Raw genomic sequence first — 20,759 nt, 5'->3', positions numbered from 1 at the left:
TCCATTGACTTATTTTTAAAAATTTCATTTCACAGAAACATATTCACTTTATTCATAATTTAATAAAAAGGCATAATTGCTGCTAGTAATAAGTAATAAATCACTAGCTAAAGTAGTAAAGATGGCTTCATATAAAATACACAAGAATATAACTGCCTAACTGTCTAACTGAATATAATTAGACCAAAACAGAAAACAAAATGACCAGAGAAAAGATTAGGTAGAAAAGGACATATTTTCAGATAAATCCTCCATCTAATTTTCTATAACAATATTATAAGGTAATAACATCCTTTTGAAAAAAATGTTTACAAAATTTATCATACGAATTTCAAGCACAAAGACTTATGCTTCAAAAATTAAAATAAAAATTAAAAATTAATTAAAATGTATTTGGTGTTTCCATTTCCAATTAAAATGAAAAACAAATTTCACAAAAAAATTTTGTTGAACATTAAAAAAAAATAGTATTAAAAATAATGTTTAATTATGAGGGTCTAGACGTTCATTATCTCCTACAGGATCATCAATAGCTGTTTCTTCATCAGTTTCCAACTGATCTTCATCAACCTCTATGACAGATATAAACTCTTGCTCAGAATCATCACTGCCATGTTCGTCTTCTTCCGGGATATCCTCCAATTGAACTGCATTAATAACAGCTTGCATCGAAGCAACCTCTCCAGCAATCTGTTCAACATTCTCCAAACTAACTAGTAATTCATTATCGTTTATGTTTTCGTCTAGTTCTAGTATATCCTCCAACTGAAGTAAGCCATTAACATCCTCTACCATTGACATGACAGATTCAACTGCTGTAAAAACATCATTTGTAGTTTCCTCTATCAGCGATGAAGACTGCAATGGAACCGAACCACCAACATAGACATCACCATCTACATTGGAAGCAAGAGAATGAATATTACCAGTGGTATTTTGTACTTCCATCTCTGTACTTTGAGTAATATTTTCTGCATTCGCCTGATTTTCACTAGCGCCACCAGTAGATACGCGAGGGAGCTCGATATCACTACTACTATTATCACTTAATTCAGAGTCGGATTCTGAACCGTTACACGTTATAACTTGTTGCTCTGTTGCGTAACGAATCACGTACTGTCTAACCCGCGCATCGTATTGTTCCTTGTTTGTTTTGTATAAACTGGCTGCATTGAGATTTAAAGGATCATTTACATTTGGATCTCTCAGCAGCTCAGGCAGGAACATTTCAAATATGGTTCTCAAAGTATAAAGCGGCGTCCACGCCTCATATAGTACATTCATACAGATTGCACCTGATTGCTCTTTTATGTTTGGATGCATTATTCGGTTCTTGAATATTACTGTCGGTGCTTCATATGGATAGTTTCTTGGTATAATAACCCGAACTTTCCATACTCCGTTTTCGTACAATGAATCACATGGTCCTCTAAATTTCACCTCCAATTCATGTATATTGATAATATTAACATCGGGATTGTACTGTACCAGTTGCATTATGTCGTTATCAACCCTGCGTTTATTTGTGAAGTTTTCCATATTCTGTATTTGTACAGTTTATACAAAACGTAATGCTTGCAAAAATTTAATTTTTTCGTAACCAAAAAGTAAACGATGTTCTGAAAAAGAAAATTTATTCTGTTTCTATTATTTTATATGTTGAAGACGTAAATTTTTATATAAAACAGTTTACTATGATCAATTAAATTTCTTATGCAGTTATGTACTAGTAATACTGTTAATGTTTTGTAAGTTCGTGAATTACTATTCAGAAATACATATGTCTTTAATTGCGATGCCATTGAAATATTTAATCTTTCATATTAATATAGTCAAAATTTTAATCCAATTGGTTTAGATAGAGCCATTAAACACGAAATGGTTATTGATTTAGGTGAACACGACTTACGGATAGCTCTAATACTCGAGGCTTGTAAATATCGTAATTCTTTAAAAGTTGCAACCCGAGATCAACATCGAAGAAACTGTTTTATAAATATAAAATTCATTATGCAAAATGGTTTTGGATGTTCTCCAATTGATCAGACATACAGCAGTAGCAGTAGTTTTTTACATTCTATTATACACAGTATATTAAGAATTAAAATTTCAAAAAACTGTAGACAAATCTAAATCAAATCATATTGCTAAAGCGTGGTATTTAACAATTTCTTCTGCTCCGAACAGAGTTTATCTTCAGAAATCGCTTAGTAAACTTTTAGCGACTATTTTTCGGAATACAAAAGACATTTCAAAAGTAATTAATACTATTAACACTCTAAAACAGTTACTGGAACTTTTATTCCAAATTTTTGGACCAATTGTATCTAAACTTTCGAGATAAACCACATTTTGAGGGCTTTCTTGAATACTACATATAGAATCCATAAATAGAAGGATCAGAGTTTCTTTGAGGACATTCTAGAAAACAATTATAGAGGTGGGGAATCAGTAGAGTAGAGGAATCAGTAGAGTAAGTGTTTTAAAGTTTCAAATTCTTGAAAGTGAATTTCAACAACTTGAAGGAAATATTTATGTACGCGCGATTATCCTTGTGGAATTACTCAAAAAAATAACTCCATCTAATTTTTTCAGGTATGCTAATATTGGATCCGACTGATCTACTGCGGATGCAATCAAAATGCACTAAGTCTTCCTCAGGACTTAGAGTGAAGAATGTGCTCATTCTTAAGACTGAAATCCGATTTTTCGTATGCGCTCTAAAAGTTTGTTGAACAAAATAGTTTATATGTAGTCTACTGATGTCCCTCCTCTGAAACGCCTACTCAGTGTATATTAGAAGCATATTATAGTAACCTCTGTGCTGCATCACATTTAATGCTGGTATCGATAGTCGCTAGTTTTAATCGTCGGATAGATAGATTTTGTCAGTGTCTTATGAATTTTATTTTATATTGTTAAGATTATTAACTAATTGAAGTATACTATACTTGCAAAAACTTGAATTCATATTTATAACTAAATTTAATAAGATTTTATTTTATTTTAAATTAAAATTAAATATGTGCAACTCTCCCTTACTAGTTGTTGAAAGTTACAAAAATATATTAAGTGAACCTAATCAGAAGATGTCAGCAAAGCAAAATGTAACTCCACTTCTAAGTAAAGCCGCCTTAATAATTTCCGCTTTCCTTTAATTAACCACAAAAACCCTTTGAAGGGAACCGCAAATAAATGCCTATAAGCACTCAATAAGAATGTTGAGCAAACCGAAATCGACTTAAATTGCAACAAATAAATTTACATTGCATTTTGCGTATTTTAATGAAAAGCAAATAATCAAAGGATAATACAGGAAAAGGAATTCGCATGTAAAAGAAAATAAAATTCATTTCTCTGATTTATGTGTAAAAGGGGTAAGATATTATTGCATTCTAACCCTACTGTTTGCCAGAGGATATATCAGATACTGCAGTTGGAATATGTCAATAGCAAAGTAAATTGAAATCCTTATACCCGATGCATGGGATATGTCGGATTGTGTAAATTTCGAAAACTTGCAGGACATTTGCACTTCATTTGTTTTATGTAGCAAATTTGTAGTGGAACACGTGTTGCCACTAATAGAAGTTTTCTTTTGAGACGGTCACGTGCAACATAAGTATCAAGGGCCTTATTGGAAATGTTATGCTATATATTATAATCGTTCACATTTTTTATATATAATATCTTACTTCTTTTATATATTTTATTTTTTCCAGTAAAATAAGAGCAACTACAATGAGCTAGAAAGAAAATGTTCATTCCAAAGAATTAACATAGATAACGTCGGTGCTGGTTTGAAAAGATAAATGGAGGCCAATATTCAACAGAGATCATTACGTCATTAATGATGATATTTTTAGTTCATTTATCTTATTGCATTCCTAAGAGTTTCATTGAACAATCAACTCTGTGCAGTAATCCTAAAATTATGTAGCTAATATAATCTGACTCTACAACTTATGTAACCTTCTCGAAGTTATTTAAGTTTTCGAACTGCTATAAGTAGTTTACCCAATACAGGTACTGACTTGTATCATCACTTCGGTACTTCGGTTTTTCGCAGTCGCATAAACCCAAAAATTTTATCTCCACATTTCTTTAACAATATCCAACAGTGCGACTACGTGATTTTTAGTAAATAAGTTCGAATCTATATAACGTCTAACAATGTTGACTAAACGTACTGCCAGATTAAGTACTTGTATGGATGTAAATAGATAACATTTGCCTTAAAAAATGATTCTCTGATCTTAAAGACTTTAAACTTTTACGTGAGGTCTCACGTTTTATAAGTATTACAACATTAGATAATGTCAGAACACTGTTAATATCTGTACTGTAATATAATATCTGTAGATATTTGTCTATGCAAAATTTATAGTTTGAAGTCCCTGCTCCTGATAGTTATTTATTTTTGTTGTTGTACGTTTGGTAAACTCTTAATTATGCTGCACTTACCACTTCAATACTACACTTTTTATGCTGTTGTTTGAGTTATACTCCAGATAGCATTTCCAATAAAATAGAGTAAATGCGACTAAAAAAGAAATCAGACATTAATTATGACATTAAGATTAGATATTAAGATGCAAAGTTGACATTTTTCATGTCAACTTTTAAAATGGTGATATATTTAATACATACCTCATCAAAATATGAATATCCTCTATATGCATAATATAAACTATGCCAACGGTTTATTTTGTTTTATATAACAATAAATATCTATAGAAGTTCTTATTAATACTAATTGTTAAAATCAAATGTTTATAAGCAAATGTGACAAGTAATCCTACGCTTACTGTTTTATGCAATCGATATTTATTCACTTCTAAGATATAAGGGTTATCCACTTCATAGACCTGATTTCTTAGTACTGTTTCGGTGACATGTGTTCAACATAATTGCCATTTTGAAAGGCATAATCTTTTAAAACAGTAAGGACTAGATACGAGAATGACGAATCTGTACCAAATACATTTCGCATCGAGTTTTCTTCGGTGATAAGAATTTTTTACATGGTAGATAGTAAACAAATATAATATATATCAGGCTTCAAAAATAAGACGATTGTTTCCATGACAAGTTGATGTTTGATATGATTTTGATCTGGAGGTGTGATAAGCACATAGTTTTCTGAATATATGGTGTCAACAAGATCGAGCCACACACAACACGTCTTGTGTTGGCTATATTTTCGAAGAAACTATTTCGTTTCGCTGAGTTTTGAGCTTATGGGAACAATTCTTAAACTGCGGATACATGAAAAATGATCATGTATCAATAATATATGATGTTGTAGAGCCGAACTATCATAGAAGACCATCATATCATAGTACTTTAAATTCCTCAATGAGAATATTTGAACGAAGTTTTAAATAAAACTTCATGATATGATCCAGACAATATAAATAAAATTAATTTAGATGAACACAATTTAATTCTATGTATTTGTTCGTATGTAAATTGCATACGTTGAATTAATTAATACAGCTTTAACATGTAGAATCAACAACTACTCATCTTAGTAATGTATTAATTAAATAATATATAATTTAATATAATAAATACAGTAATATAAACTACTTAGAAATACAAACACGTTCTTTTTTTAGCTTAGTCTCATACCTTATTTTAGAGGTATCTGTTTTTGACAACCAGATGATACCAAGTTATTGATATATATATATTTATATATATATTCAGTATTATTCAGCATAAATAAATTTTATAACTTATATATAGTAGTATGTAAGTTCCATATCTCCTTCTTAGTATCCGTTTTGTCTAGTGGGGCTTAGAGCCGCAACCATTCTCTTAAACCGCACCCTGTTAGGTACTTTTCTGCATATATCGTTTCATGTGTAGTGCGCTTCTTTCATTTCTCTTTCAATTGTCATTCTCCAAGTTAAAGCCGCATATTAAAAAATTAATATCGTATTTCATAATAAAGTTTCAGACACACTACTTAAAACATCCTAGGTGCAAACAATCACATTTTTATTTTTTATATAAAACATATGTCAATATTTATTACTACAAATTTTAATACTGTCTTTTAGTTCATTCATTCCATGTTTGTTTTTCAAGTGCTAGCTTAAATTCTTAAATTTAGTTCAAAATATGATAACAATCCCTTATAGTCTCAAACAATAAATAATAAAAAAATTAATTGTCACAAAATTCCTGAAATAATTGTAGGCGTCAAATATGCAATCATAAAACACTTGGTTCAGGTTGAGCTTGTGACCACCGCAGACATTTAAAATTACAACATATTTTAGGTCTGCAATTTTCTGGTTTATCTCCGTCAAAATATCTTCAACAAAACATACAACAGAAAAGCGAAAAAATTCGGTCGAAAGTCAAACCATCCGCAGACAACCCTTAACAGACTATTAGGTTGTTCAAAATGATAGCGAGCAGATACTCGTAATAATAAAAGCGAGTAAGACGAAATTTAAAATCGCGATCTAAATTAAGATAAACGTCAAATTAGCGCTTATATGCATATTGTGTAATTACTGGCCCTGTCTTTTACGGTTCTACAGGGTGCGCTTCCACTGTAACTGCGGCGTTATCGGAGTAAATTGATCATTTGTCACAGATGTTTGGGCGCTGCTTAAAATCGGCTTGGCTTTTCAGTTCTGTTGATTATTGTTTGCTCTTCTAGCCAAAAAGGGTTCATTGTATTGTTTCCACTTTGACTTTGATGACTTAACATTTACTCCTGATTGTACTGAGGCGGCTACTGGTGTTCCAAATATTGGTCGGTTAACCTTATTGGGTTATTTATTTTGTGGCTTGCAAATAGCTCATAAGTGCATATTGCCTTTTTAATAGTTTAACCCTTTTGTAATGAATTTTGACTTATGGCATGACTTTTTAAATTTCAGATAATGTAATAGTGACATATTGACTTATGATGTTATCACTTAGTTTTTTAGTTTTTGTTATTAAATATTCGAAGAATGCAAAAAGATTCAAAGCAACCCGTTTCAATACTGAATTGGGTGTGATATTTGCTTGAATATTATTTTTATTTTATTAACTTTTATATATATTTATTAAATCTAATATATGTTTATATATATATCAATAGCTTAAAGTAGTTGAAGTTGATAATATTAATAACTTAATAATTAATAGTTAAATGGTTACTCATTCAATTACTCTATACTATTATTTATATATATTTTTGTTCTTACTTAAACTTAGTTATACTGTTTCTGAAATATGTTTTTCTTGTTTTTACTTTAAATGGTGTCCATCCATATACATTGTGACCGAAAGGTTTTCGGAAATTCTCATTTAAAATTCGCGCGCTGTATATTTTTCGATATTTTAAGTTTATGTAGTTTGGCAGCACTGTCCTTAATTACTATGCCAAAAAATGAGCGCGATCTGTCGGACAGTTCGTTTACGGCAGCTGTTGAAACCAGTTCACCTCAGTAGTGCGTTGCGAAAAAAACAATGGAAAAAAATATTGAACAAAGAGTTTGCATCAAATTTTGTTTTTCGAACGAAATTTCGTGTGCAGAATCGTTGCGAATGCTACAAAAGGCTTATGGGGAATCAGTTTTATCGAAAACTCAAGTTTATGAGTGGTACAAAGCCTTTCAGGACTGTCGTACGACCGTCGAAGACATGCCGCGTTCTGGACGACCTTCGACCTCTACCACCGACGAAAACATTGAAAAGGCAAAGGAAATCGTGTTCAAAAATCCTCATGTGAGTGTTAGAGAGATAGCACGAGAGCTAGGCATCGGTCGTGAGATGGCTCGTTTGATTTTGGTGGACAATTTGTGTATGCGACGTGTCAACGCCCGGCTTGTTCCGATTCACCTCAATTTGTTCAACATTATCAACGATTTTAAGGCCAAACATTCAATAAATACCATCGAACAGCCACCGTATTCACCTGATCTTGCACCGTGTGACTTTTTCCTGTTTCCCAACCTCAAATTACCACTCAGAGGAACGCGTTTTGAATCCATAGAAGACGTAAAACAGAATTCGCAGAGGGAACTCAAAGCCATACCGGAAAGCGCCTATAAAAAATGTTTGTGATGATTGGAAGAAACGTTGGCATTTGTGTATCGCTTCTAATGGAGCATATTTTGAAGGAGAAAAATAAAATATTGATGAAGGTTAAGAATTTTGCGTTTTATTTAAAATTTCCCGAAAACTTTTCGGTCACAATGTATATTATATAGTAAGAACAGTAGTAGTATTATTCTTTATTAAATTGCTTAACAATATGTGTGCAAAAAAGTACTATAAACTAGTATGATATGATAACATATAATCTAAACTAGCATGATATTTTCCATTATTCGAAATTGACTTTTACCTTCAGTTAAATTGATATATATAAAAACATTTTATGTAGTAAAACCATTATTTTTATATATTATATAATTAAGAAATAAAAAAACTCTTATAGGTAGCTTTTATTGAAATCGTACTTGACAGATCTAAGCGCAGAATTAGTAATGTAATATTAGAAAAATTTAATCCATAAGTTCCTTTATTATAATTATTATTTTGATACATAAATTAGATGACTACGAGATAGTCCTGGTTGATTTGTTCATTGGTTGCAGTAGCAGACCATTAGATAATTTTCATATAGCTTAATTAGCGTTTTTTCGCCGTTTTGGTACCACATTCCTAATATACCAACAATATCTAATAATTTAGAATAGTAACCCCTAATCCCTAGTATAGAAAAATATCCACTAAATCCATCCAGTCGAATTTAGATAATGAAGATAATTAAAATAATTTTAAATAATAATTAGATTTAGGTCGTTCGTGTTCACCGATGAACACTCAGATAAACTGTTAAAGAAAAGTCTTCCTAAAAATCCTTTTTTTCTGAGCATCGAAACCGAGCATTCACAGAGAAAATTTTTTATGGTTTATTTTTCCTACAGGTTTTCAGAACTACTGTAGTGAGGATTATGAGGAATGCGCAGTTTCTCTGCATCGGTTTCTGCAGGTTCTGGTTTAAACCAATGACTACAAAGAACTGCAGTAAGCCTTACAGTGGTCTCGCGGTCTCCTTTGATGAGTTCCCAGAATCTAGTTTCATTATAGGTGTCCCATGTTAACCCGGAAGTTGCACAGTACTTAATTGTTTCCATATGTTATTATCAAATTTAAAAAACTAGAGGTAAATACTTCTCATAATGGTCTCTACGGTAATATAAATGGCACCGCAAGAGGACTGCTAAACAGTTTTACAAGATGAACTCATCTACTTTGAAATTAGCTATAAAAAGTGTATTAAAGTGAAGTTTTTGCTTATATTATGTATTCGATACATATTTGGAGCCTTAACGAAGATAATAGCTTCTTAAAATAAATTTCTTTTTTAACATAATATCCATACTCATTAGAGTGGCCGTAAAAAATTTTTTTTTGTTTTTCATATGTTTCTGCTTGTTAAAATATTCCTTTTGATGATAAATTAAGGAAAATAAAATTTCAGATCGATCGCATTGTGCCAACCCGTGCCGAGTTGAGCTCAAAGTTGTAAAATTACCTCAATATAGAAAAAGTCATCAAAATTACTACTTTGCTCGTAAAATATATTACTAACAGTTTTATTTCAGGAATATTTTTGACTAATTTACATTATTTAAATGTTTTTACGTTATGATATTGAATTCACTTACGTCTGTTTATATTCCCTACATAATTTTTGATACGAAGTAACAAAAGCTGAGTAGTAACATTGCTGTTATAGTTGTTTTTTGACTCTCAAATTGACAACGAGAAAAAAGTTTAACGATAATTGATCATTTACGTTGCGAAAATTAATCTGAATTGATATGGATTCCGTTTCATCTTTGCAATCGAAATCATCTCTAAAGCGGCTTAGATCCGATGATGATAATATATGGTATTTTTAATAGGAAAATGTGAAAGTGAAGTCTTTGGAGCAAACTTGCCGTCAATGAAGCAAGTATGTTACTTCAACTGCTTTTCTATAAAATTCGTGTTGAACACAAAACCTTGAAACGAAGTTTTAGAAATGTGATTGATTCCGTATTACCATTTTGGCAAAAGGCTCGTATTCCTACTCTAACTGAATCTAATTGCCAAAAAAAATTACAAAAATTGTACGATGAGTGGAAAAAGTAGCAAATCTCCACACGAAAAATGCCGAATCAGAGAAAAAGAGTTCCGTGAAAAGATAGAACATTTTATATTCGATATCGCAGTACCTACTGCTGTTAAAACAATGAATATCCATGAAGATAAAGATTTCTTGAGTCAACAAAGAAAGAAAGGCCGACCAGGAAGCATAGCAGGCATTGATAAAAAATTATCACAAAAAGAAAAGCGCAAGTTAGAACTATTAGAGAAACTTGATAAACGTAAACAGCAATATATGGAAGATTTATGTACAAGCGTTCCAGGTAATAACATATAAGAATCAATGATTGACGTTTCTTTATTTGTTTTCAATAATCATACATGAAAGTATATTTTTCGAATAGCAGCGACAGATTCTAGACTCGATATTGAGCATAGCGATAATAGTGAAGATTTTATGGAATATCCATCGTCCTCGGAAGTAGCAATAGAAGAAGATATTATAATTGGAATACCAAATAGTCATTTACGAGGAAAAATACATTTCATTGATGATAGAATGCTTGCTTGAATGGATAAATCTAAAACTTCTACTAGAGATGCGATTCATTTCATAAGTGCAACAGCAGCTGCTTTAGGTCATCGCGTAGAAGATCATGTTCTGAATCGTACAACTGTCCACCTGATGAGAAAAGAATACCGACGCAGAAAAGCGCATGATATTTTGAAGAATTTCGATGTAAATTAGTTAAAGTTTTTTCTTTTTAAGTTTTATTTAAGATATTTAATTGCAGATCCCTTAAGTTTTTGTATTCCATTGGGATGGAAAACTTCTACCAGAAATGAAGGGTAAAGAAAAGGTTGATCGACTTGCTCTTGTCGTCACAGGAGAAAAAACCGAAAATATGTATACTTGGTATTTCGAAACTAGATAACAGCACTGGTAACAAAATCGCACATGCAATTGATCAATTTTTAATTACTTGGGAATTAGACAACTTAGTTGAATTTATTTGCTTTGATACAACAAGTTCTAATACTGGTATTCACAAGGGTGCCGCCTTTTTGCTCGAGCAGAAATTGGGGCGTGAATTACTTTTTCCTCATGCTGCCGTCATATCAGCGAAATATTTCTAAAAGCTGTTTTTGAACTGAATTTTGGTATCTCATCGGCTCCAGAAATTTCAATTTTTAAGCATTTTGCTGACGGCAAAAGAATTAAACGCCATACGGAATATTTGTATTTTTCTAACTCGCTATTACATACAGTATTGGTTAACATGCCAGCACGCAATTGAAGCACCACGTAGGGATTTACAACTAATTAAAGATGCAATCCAGTATTTTGATAAACGAATTTCAGCGGTTTTATTAGAAAAATTCAAAAATCACTTGTGGTATTTGTCAGAAGAAGCTCAGCACTTTTCGACTCTGAAGTTCCACTGAATACTAAAGGAAAGATGATTAAGGCTTTGGAAAAAACTAAAGATGACGATATTCCATGTTCAAAAAAATTCGAAACCACAATCGAAGACATAATGAAGCTCGAAGATAAGGATCTCAGCTATTTTGTTACTTGTAAGACGAAACGACTTTTTCTTCGATTGGAAATTAGCTCCGATTTTTTAAAGTACGATCCGTCATCATGGGGTGAAAGAGGTGATTATTCTTCTGGCCTGCAAATTTGTAAAAACCTGACAGTTGTAAACGATCCAGCAGAAAGAGCTGTTAAGTTAATCACTGACTTCAACTGAGCCTTAACATATGACGAAAAAGACAAACAGTTTTTATTGCAAGTTGTTGAATATTATCGACACATGTATCCATCTCATACTAAATCGTCACTACTAAGCCGAAAACATGAAAAATTTTAAAAACTAGAACAGTAAAACAAACAAAATAGAATATAATTAGGTGAAAACATATAAATAATGTAAATTAGTCAAAAATATTCCTGAAATAAAACTGTTAGTAATATATTTTACGAGCAAAGTAGTAATTTTGATGACTTTTTCTATATTGAGGTAATTTTACAACTTTGAGCTCAACTCGGCACGGGTTGGCACAATGCGATCGATCTGAAATTTTATTTTCCTTAATTTATCATCAAAAGGAATATTTTAACAAGCAGAAACATATAAAAATCAAAAAAAAATTTTTTCCCATACAACTTATGGCCAGTCTAATACTCATATCCCACAGATCTGAGATAGAAAACTTTTAGCTTTTACAAAATCTCTCTTCATCTCTCCTCACCATATTTTGTATTTTGATCATGAGTTGTAGAGTTGATCCAGTATTTTGAAGTCCATATCGTGAATTATATTTGTCCTACTATTTTCTTACAAATCTGTTGATTAAAGAATCATTGTTTTTGAATGACCATATTTATCTGATATATTCTTCATTTTCGTATGCTTTTTCCTTGACCATTAAAATTTTGTTTATAAGAATTTGATTGGTATACGATATTCAAATTTTTCTAGTGTTACTACAAACGTCTTGTAATAAGAGAATTTATTTGACAAGGCGGAGTAAATTTCTAAATGTCTAATTCTAAATATCATAATATTGAAATGGTTCACAAATTGTAGTTCAATTATTGAGAAATAGATGGCGCTTTATAAACCGATTGAAAAAACCTAAAATATTATATTTAAAAAGCACTAGCAATAAAATCTGCATAAGAAAATTATTTGATCATAGTAAGCTGTCATACTTAGAATTTTTACATTAAATATTAAAAACAGAATATATTTGTACTTTCTTAAAATCGTTTCAAATTTTGTTGACGAAAAAACAACAAAATTATTCTACAACTGACATTTTGTGTACACTGTGTATAAGAATAATTATAATGGAGCGATTCATCCACAAACATAGAGTTGATAGCGACATAATGCAACTGGTTCAGAGTAACAATGAAGCCAATATTATCAATGCGCATGAACTCGAGGTAAAGATTAAGGGACCAATTGAATCGTTGTATGAAAATGGTGTGTGGGTCGTTCGTGTTCTTATACCCAAAAGATATCCCTACAGGCCTCCAGCAGTTATATTTAAAAGTAGAATCTTGCATCCTAACATTAATGAGCAGTCAGGAGCTATCTGTATGAACGTACTGCATGAGGCATGGACGCCGGTTTTCAATTTGAATATCATATTCGAGTCGTTTATACCAGAATTGCTGAGAAATCCAAATGTAAATGATCCTTTGAATATAAGTGCAGCATCTTTATACAAAAAAAATAAGGAGCTATACGATGCGCGGGTTAGGCAGTACGTGATTCGTTATGCAACAGAGCAACAAGTTACAACTAAGGGCGAATCAGAACCAGCATTAGATTTAAGTGATAATAACAGTATTGATATTGATATTGAGTTTCCGTCAGTAACTAGTTTTGGCATTAGTGATGCTCAGGCAGCTGCGGAAGATGTTACTTTGAATGCACTTAATCTTGAAGCCGAGATGGAAGAACAAACTGCTGCTGGTAATACTCGTTCTCTTTCTTCCAATGTGGTTGGCAATGCAGATATTGGTGGTTCGGTACAATTACAATCTTCATCACTGGTAGAAGAAACTACAAATGAAGTTTCTACACCAGTCGAAGCTGTACTATTAATAGTAGAGGATGTTAATAGCTTAGTTCAGTTGGAGGATATACCAGAATTAGACGAAAACATAAACGTTGATGAGTTACTAATTCCTTTCGAGAATGTTGAACATATTGCTGGAGAGGGTGATGTTGCTTCGATGCAATCTGTTATTAATGAAGTTCAGTTAGAGCGCATTTCGGAAGACGACGAACGTAGTAGTGATGATTCTGAGCAAGAATCTGTTATAGATGCTGACGGAGATCAGTTGGAAAATGATGTAGAAGAGAGTCAAGTACCTGGTGTTTCTGTTGTAGAACTTATTAATTTGGAATCTGGCGAAGAAGTTTTTATTCAAGATTCTTTTGCAGATGACGACGGACCTGATATTGAAGATTAGTTTAAAAAAAACTAAGGACGTTGTTGTTTGGTTGTTTTTATTTCTCTTAATACACATAAAACAAATATTTTGCTATAGAGATTTTTTTTATTTTAAATTAAGCCAATACTAATATTCATTTCATGCGAAAAATTGACATGAAATTTCATAAAAAAATTTCTACAAATTTTGACATTTTAGACAAATTTTTTTTATATGATATTTAATGTCAATTTTACGTGCGGAATGGATATTTGTAAAAGGCCTGAACGTGGAAATATATTAAATAAATTTTAATAAATGATATGCGTACATGTGTATTTTATTAATTAATTTTTTATTTTTAAAGCCACACAAAATAACATTGTACAAGATCTTGAGTGATTTTGTTTAGTGTTGTTGTTGTGGTTTGAGTTAGTGCTATTTGATTCTTTCATGGTTGTAGGGCTTATCACTAACCCACACTAAGCTTTAACTATACTAGAGTTATTATAATCAGCATATCTTTCTGTGCATCCTGAGGAGGTCTGTTAGGGTTGGGCAACGTATCGACTTTTGTGAAAAATTTTAGGGCTGTGTCCTTGTTATATTTTTTCACTGAGTCGATCCTTAGATCCCTGCATATCTGTTGCCCTAATATACCAAGGAATCTTAATTAGTCTTCTTAAAACCAAATTTTGTGCTATCTGTAATTGCTTTATGGCACTATTTGAGGCTTTGCTGTATGTTACACATCCGTACAGTAATGCTGACCTAATTATTTGAGTTTATAATAACTTTCTATTTTTGAGGTTGAATCGATTATTATTAAACAGCGGCTTTAGGAGATGTAGATGTTTAGTATTATACATCTGTTAGACTACAAAGATTATTTATTATGTATTATATGATAAAATATAGTGCATACCTATAACAGGAATTGGGTAGAATTTCAAATGTATTATTCTAAGGATTTGGTTTACTAGTTAAATGTAATCAAATGTTTAAATTCGTTACTTATTGTTTTGGCTGAGGTCGTCTTTTTGAATGTGGTTAATACTTCATCATGTCTCAAAAAACATTATTATTAATCATTATCATTATTTAATTTTTAAGCATAAGTGACTGGTGCTTTCGATTGTTTGCCTCCGTTAAAAATAAATCAACTAAATAAAATCACAGATCGCGCTAAGATGACTTCAGTCGATGAAAAAAATTTACATGCGTCCCTTGAAATAGATGCTTTAATCTGTCAGCATCATTTTAAGGTTTTAATCGCCTTGAGCGACTTTCAGAGACTGCCGTCGGCTCGAAGACTATATATATTTGATTCTTATGTATAATTGTGGGTCCAGGGATGTATAATCCACTTACCAAATGGATATGTTATCATATTGTCATATATATAATCAGAGTTTAGATAAATATGAACAAATCGGAAATTGTGAATAGTTTTCCGAAATGAATTTCGGGTAAATCCCGAATTCTAGGTAAATATGCGAATATATTTTGTACAAAAAAAAGTTTGAGATTTGGAAATATTAAACTAAATAATTCACTTATTAAAAACTAAATTTTTTTTATTAAAATTCAATTAACCGTTCTACATCTTATAACAAAAAACAATTAATTATAATTGCAATATACAACAATTATGCATTATTACGATAGTTTACACTAATTTCAGAAATTTCTTTCAATGGGTCAATTAACACACCAAAGATATCTATAGATTTTTGTTATATTATATACATGCAAGAATGATGATAGAACCTTTCTTGATATACAGATATGTTATAATGAATTTGAAGAAGCAGGAAATTTTTATTAAATGTTTATACGAGCACTTACGGATTGTTTATATTAAAAATTTTCTCTCCATGAACGATCATTATTGTGCAAACAATTCCATACAAACCTATATAAAGTTAACGATGCATTGAAGCGTTCATAATGCTCATAATGAGGCTCATAATCTCTGACATTATTGCAGAAGTGTTATAATCACTCTAACCTAAAAATAAAATCATTTGACGAATATATGTATGTTGTCATATACGTATATATTTATTTTTATTTGATTAGAGTGAAAAATATGTATTTGTTAGTATTATTTTCTTATTCAAGTGAATTATACCAAAATATATGATATCGTTGTTGGTTAGTATGTACTGTACACACCTCACTCCATTACCAAGGGAAAAATATTTTCATGCCATACAAAAACGTTTTAAATAACAACTATTTGTAATCAATATAAATAAAACAAAAATTTTAAAATTTTCAAAATATTTTTTATTTTATCAAAATAATTTTTTATTATTACCAAGATTTTTAAAATTTTATTTTATATAAGTAATTTTGTTAAAGTTAAAATACTTTATTTTTGTGGTCTAAAATTTTTGAAATTGTATTGGTTAATTATATATTTTTGTTTTTGTATAAAATATGTATTATCTGTTTCATAAAATAATTTTTGTGGATTTTGTTTTCTGTATTAAGTTTAATATTTTTATTTTTTTTATCTTTATTAAATTCTTAAATTGTTTGTATAATTCGTTCTGAGTTTGTACAATTTTGTTGCAGTTTGTTGTGGAATACAAAATTCTGTTTTCTGAGTATAAATAGACATGGAATACATTAATTAGTAATAGTAATTTTTATTGTATAATATTTGTAATTTTATTATTAACGCTATTTAATTAAGTACATTTAGTTACTATTTATGTAGTCTGTTTATAGTAGAGAAAATGAAAGTTTGACATCTTAGTTTAGGTATAAAAAATTCTTTTTTTTTATTAAATATAGCCAATATTATGACTTTACATTATTTCTTTATACATTAATATAAAGTTTTTATATATGACAGAGAGAGAGAGTTGTAGGATTAGTTGGAAAAGATTTAGGTTATATGATAAAAAACTGTAAAAATTATATGGAATATTAACAAAATTAAATTTTCTTTTTTATTTAATTAATTTTTATTGAAAAAAATTTGTGATTTTTAAATGAAAACTATTAATTATTTTTTATAAATTATTTTATATAATGAATACATTTCTCAAAATATTTTAACATTTTATGGCTTTAAGTAGGTGCATATATAAATATAAATCAAATTATATAATTAAAATATTCTTCAAGTACATATTTTTATAAATTATTTCGGGATCAAAAATATAAAAAAATATATTAATTATTAAATAAAAATATCAAAGAATTGTACTATTTATTAATAAAAATTATTTGAATTAAAATTAATAAAATTTTAAATTTATAATTTTATAAAATTATTTAATAAAATTCAAATTTAATAATTTTAATTAATAAAATTCAAATTTTATAATTTTAATTAAATATAAAACTTGTGAAGTCTTTCTTTTGTATATAAGAAGATGCTGCGGTAATAAAAAAAATTTTTATTAATAATTAATAAAATAATTAATAAAAAATATTTTAATTATAAAAATAAATTCGTAATTATAAAAAAAAGTCATTACACTTGAAAATATGAACTATTACAAAGCCAATATAAATTCAAATGAAAAAAAAAGAAAAAATTAATACAAAAAAATAAAAATCATCTAAGATAAATTAGTAAATTTTTGAGGAAAAGAGTGAATCAAAAATAACATTTTCGTAATATGTTAAATAAAATTTAAAAATCATATAATTTATTTAAACCTATAATTTCTTATAATGTTATAACGCTATTAATTTCATTTTGTATACTTAATCAAAAATTAAATAAATGCAAATTATTTTTAAAATGTGGAAAATATAATTTTTAACAATTAACAAAAAAAAAATTTACAAAATATATAAAAAAAAAAATAATCAAAAGTTAAATAAATAAAGAAAAATAAATTAATAAAATAAATAAACATTTAATAAAATATAATTCAAACTATTATGATACAAAAAATAATAAAGAAAAAATAATTATAATTTCACAATAATTTATATAAACTTTCCATATTATTTTTTTTTCACAGTTTCATTAAAAATCCCTAAATCATTTCCACTATATTATATTTCTTATTGTTTATTTTAAATAATTTTAGTTGTGATTTACTAATTAAGCAATTGAATGTATCTGTACAGAAAAAATTCAAAAAAAATATATATTAGAACTATTTTTCATTACTTATACAATCCGAAACCGACTTCTCTTATTAACACTAAAAAAATCCTCCAAAAAAAAGTACATCGAAAATATCTCAACAAATATCAGTTTTTCAAGTTACCATCACTTTTGCTTTTACTTAGTATTTTTTTTTATAAATATTAAAATTTTTTTAACTTTCTTGCAGTTTAACTAATTTTGCAAAATAATTTATTATGAATAAAATATCTTACAATAATTTCCGTTTTATTTGAATCACATTGCGCTTTGATTGAGCCTTTGTCTTCGCTATTTATACAAACCAAACAACTGAATGGGCCAAAGGATATGGGCCACCAAAAATATTTCGTTGTCTGTTAATAAAAAAAAAATTTACTGAATTTTGTTAAGTTTGGATTTAGTTTCTCTCCTGCTTAGGTCTACTTCCATCAGTCGTATCAGTTGTTGGACGTGTTGGACTTGTTGAACTTCTTGGGCTTTGTACTGATGTTGGCTGCTCCTGTTGCGTTGTAGGTGTAGTTGATGCATTATTACCGCTGATTTCAAATGATATTTGTATAACCGTCGGATTTAGATTGGAGGATTCATTATAGAAACGCAATGCATAGCAAAAGACTTGTGTTATTAAATCCCAGCAACCGACGGTACGGTGGGTAGAGCCATATGAAGCCAATGGAATTGTTATATTAGCACGAAAATTGTTTGGTTGTTCCTGTGGTCGGTGAGATTGTTCTTCGTTCGCATTTCTGGCAGGATTTGTTGCATTAGGATCAGCACTGCTTGTATTCTGATTGGAGTTTTGTGTACTACTTGCATTGTGGTTGTTGCTATTGTTGCTAGATGAATTTCCAGCAATCAGTTTCGATTGATCCGGTATATAGTAAGCAATAGCCATTGTAATTATTTTTTTGAATTTCAATTGATTGTTTAAAAATTATTAAGTATAATTGACAATGTTTCAGAAAATGTCTTTTGTATTAATAATTAATTTATTTTTTTACTTTCAATGCACACACCGATTCTTAAGTCTTTTCTCTATGTTTAGTTGTAAATAAATTAATCAAAATTTATTTTTTTAAATTTTTAAATGCTTTTAATAATAAAAAATTGTTAATTGTTCATTTTTAAATTATTTCATTAATGCAAATTAATTCTTTTAAATTGTAACACTTTGGCGCCAAAAGTAAATCAACTGAATACCGTTACGTATTCTCTTCACGTGACTTTCCTTTACGTAAAAATTTCTTGCCAAAGCTAAAAGTACTGGAGACAAATAATATTTTCTTTACTCAATGGAAACTTGCTTTCAAGTCCGTTGTTCTTAATAGACTAACTGCAATATCCTGATTGCAGTGACTTTTATAAAATTGCTGCTTCCTGCATGTAAATATTTTCTGACAAGCAAGCAACAGAGCTGAAATAGCACAACGTAACTTTCACCCCCAAGAGTATGCAATACGAAAACACCACCGAACGCGAAAGCAAAGCACGAAGTTCTTTGAGAGAAGTCACAACCGCCAGCCGAATGGGAGTAATTCACCGAATTCGAGTTCGCTCAACCCCCTTTTTCTTATATGGTAGAATGTTCTGTAATATTCGAATTTCGAAAATGCTAGTATATTTTAAAAATTACAATTTGCTAGAAAAAAATGTGGAAAGTATATTCGAAAAGGGGTTGTAGGAATAGTGGAAAATATTTCGAAGTTTATTTAATACTCATAAATACTTTTGTGTGGAGAACTTCGAAAAAATGTAAAATTATTTTAAGCATTTAGAAGGAGAACAATTTCGAATGTGTTTCTTAACTCTACTAAGCTTAAGGGACTATTCTCGTATTTGGATCAAATTGAAAGGAAGCATTTCGAAATATGTAATGACTGTTGAATATGCAATGAGTATTATTTATATGAGTAGTTATACGTATCTCCAACTTATATGTAAAACTGTGTATAATATATTATATTGACAATATTAATGATAATATTTTAATACAAATAAATATGTAAAACTCTGTTTGATTTATATTAATTAATAAAAAAATCATTTAAAATTCTTATAGCTATACATTACGTAGAATTTAATAATAATTAGTACCACTGTTAACATCAGTAGTTGGCATTAATCTCTAAAAATAGAATTTGATATATAACGAATTTATTTCTGAATATATTTTAAATGATTATTTTCTACAGCATTATTTTATTTAAATGTAATTTAATGTCAGTTATGGCGGTAGTGACTATTTTATTTAAAATAGAAACTATTGCATTTGTTAGATAGGTTCGAAAAGTAGTGAATTAGAACAACAAAAATTCTTTTTATATTATTTTAATTAATTAAAAGTTTTAGCTAGCCATACAGCTGTTTCGAGTATTACTAAATACCCATTATCATTAGTCTTGGAATAATTTTTTTATATATCAATCCTATTTTATTAATAGTCGATATTTTGATATAATTTTAATATACATTGTGACCGAAAAGTTTTCGGAAATTCTCATTTAAAATTCGCGCGCTGTATATTTTTCGATATTTTAAGTTTATGTAGTTTTGGCAGCACTGTCCTTA

The 20,759-nt window shown here is 29.4% G+C and overlaps 3 protein-coding genes across 3 annotated transcripts; 1 reads left to right on the top strand and 2 right to left on the bottom strand.

The window, feature by feature from the left end:
* Positions 1-483: 483 nt before the first annotated feature.
* On the bottom strand, positions 484-4,523 carry LOC119682321 (ubiquitin-conjugating enzyme E2-24 kDa-like). The gene is made up of 2 exons (XM_038095735.1): positions 4,465-4,523; positions 484-1,619 (listed from the first exon to the last, which is right to left on the bottom strand). The coding sequence occupies exon 2, from the start codon at positions 1,537-1,539 to the stop codon at positions 484-486; it is 1,056 nt and encodes a 351-aa protein (XP_037951663.1). The 5' UTR covers positions 1,540-1,619; positions 4,465-4,523.
* Positions 4,524-13,012: 8,489 nt separating this feature from the next.
* LOC119682312 lies at positions 13,013-14,107 on the top strand. Its single transcript, XM_038095723.1, has one exon. The coding sequence runs from the start codon at positions 13,013-13,015 to the stop codon at positions 14,105-14,107; it is 1,095 nt and encodes a 364-aa protein (XP_037951651.1).
* A 4,333-nt stretch (positions 14,108-18,440) lies between these two features.
* LOC119684963 (cell death protein Grim) lies at positions 18,441-19,086 on the bottom strand. Its single transcript, XM_038099158.1, has one exon. The coding sequence runs from the start codon at positions 19,084-19,086 to the stop codon at positions 18,589-18,591; it is 498 nt and encodes a 165-aa protein (XP_037955086.1). The 3' UTR covers positions 18,441-18,588.
* Positions 19,087-20,759: the final 1,673 nt, after the last annotated feature.

The sequence above is a fragment of the Teleopsis dalmanni genome, chromosome 1 (genome assembly GCF_002237135.1).
Source record: "Teleopsis dalmanni isolate 2A chromosome 1, ASM223713v2, whole genome shotgun sequence".
Lineage (NCBI taxonomy): Eukaryota > Metazoa > Arthropoda > Insecta > Diptera > Diopsidae > Teleopsis > Teleopsis dalmanni.
This window is presented reverse-complemented; position numbering and strand designations above follow the sequence as displayed.

Excerpts from the sequence above, each read along its gene's own strand:
- LOC119682321 (XM_038095735.1), bottom strand. The coding sequence starts at position 1,539 with ATGGAAAACTTCACAAATAAACGCAGGGTTGATAACGACATAATGCAA.
- LOC119684963 (XM_038099158.1), bottom strand. The coding sequence starts at position 19,086 with ATGGCTATTGCTTACTATATACCGGATCAATCGAAACTGATTGCTGGA.
- LOC119682312 (XM_038095723.1), top strand. The coding sequence starts at position 13,013 with ATGCAACTGGTTCAGAGTAACAATGAAGCCAATATTATCAATGCGCAT.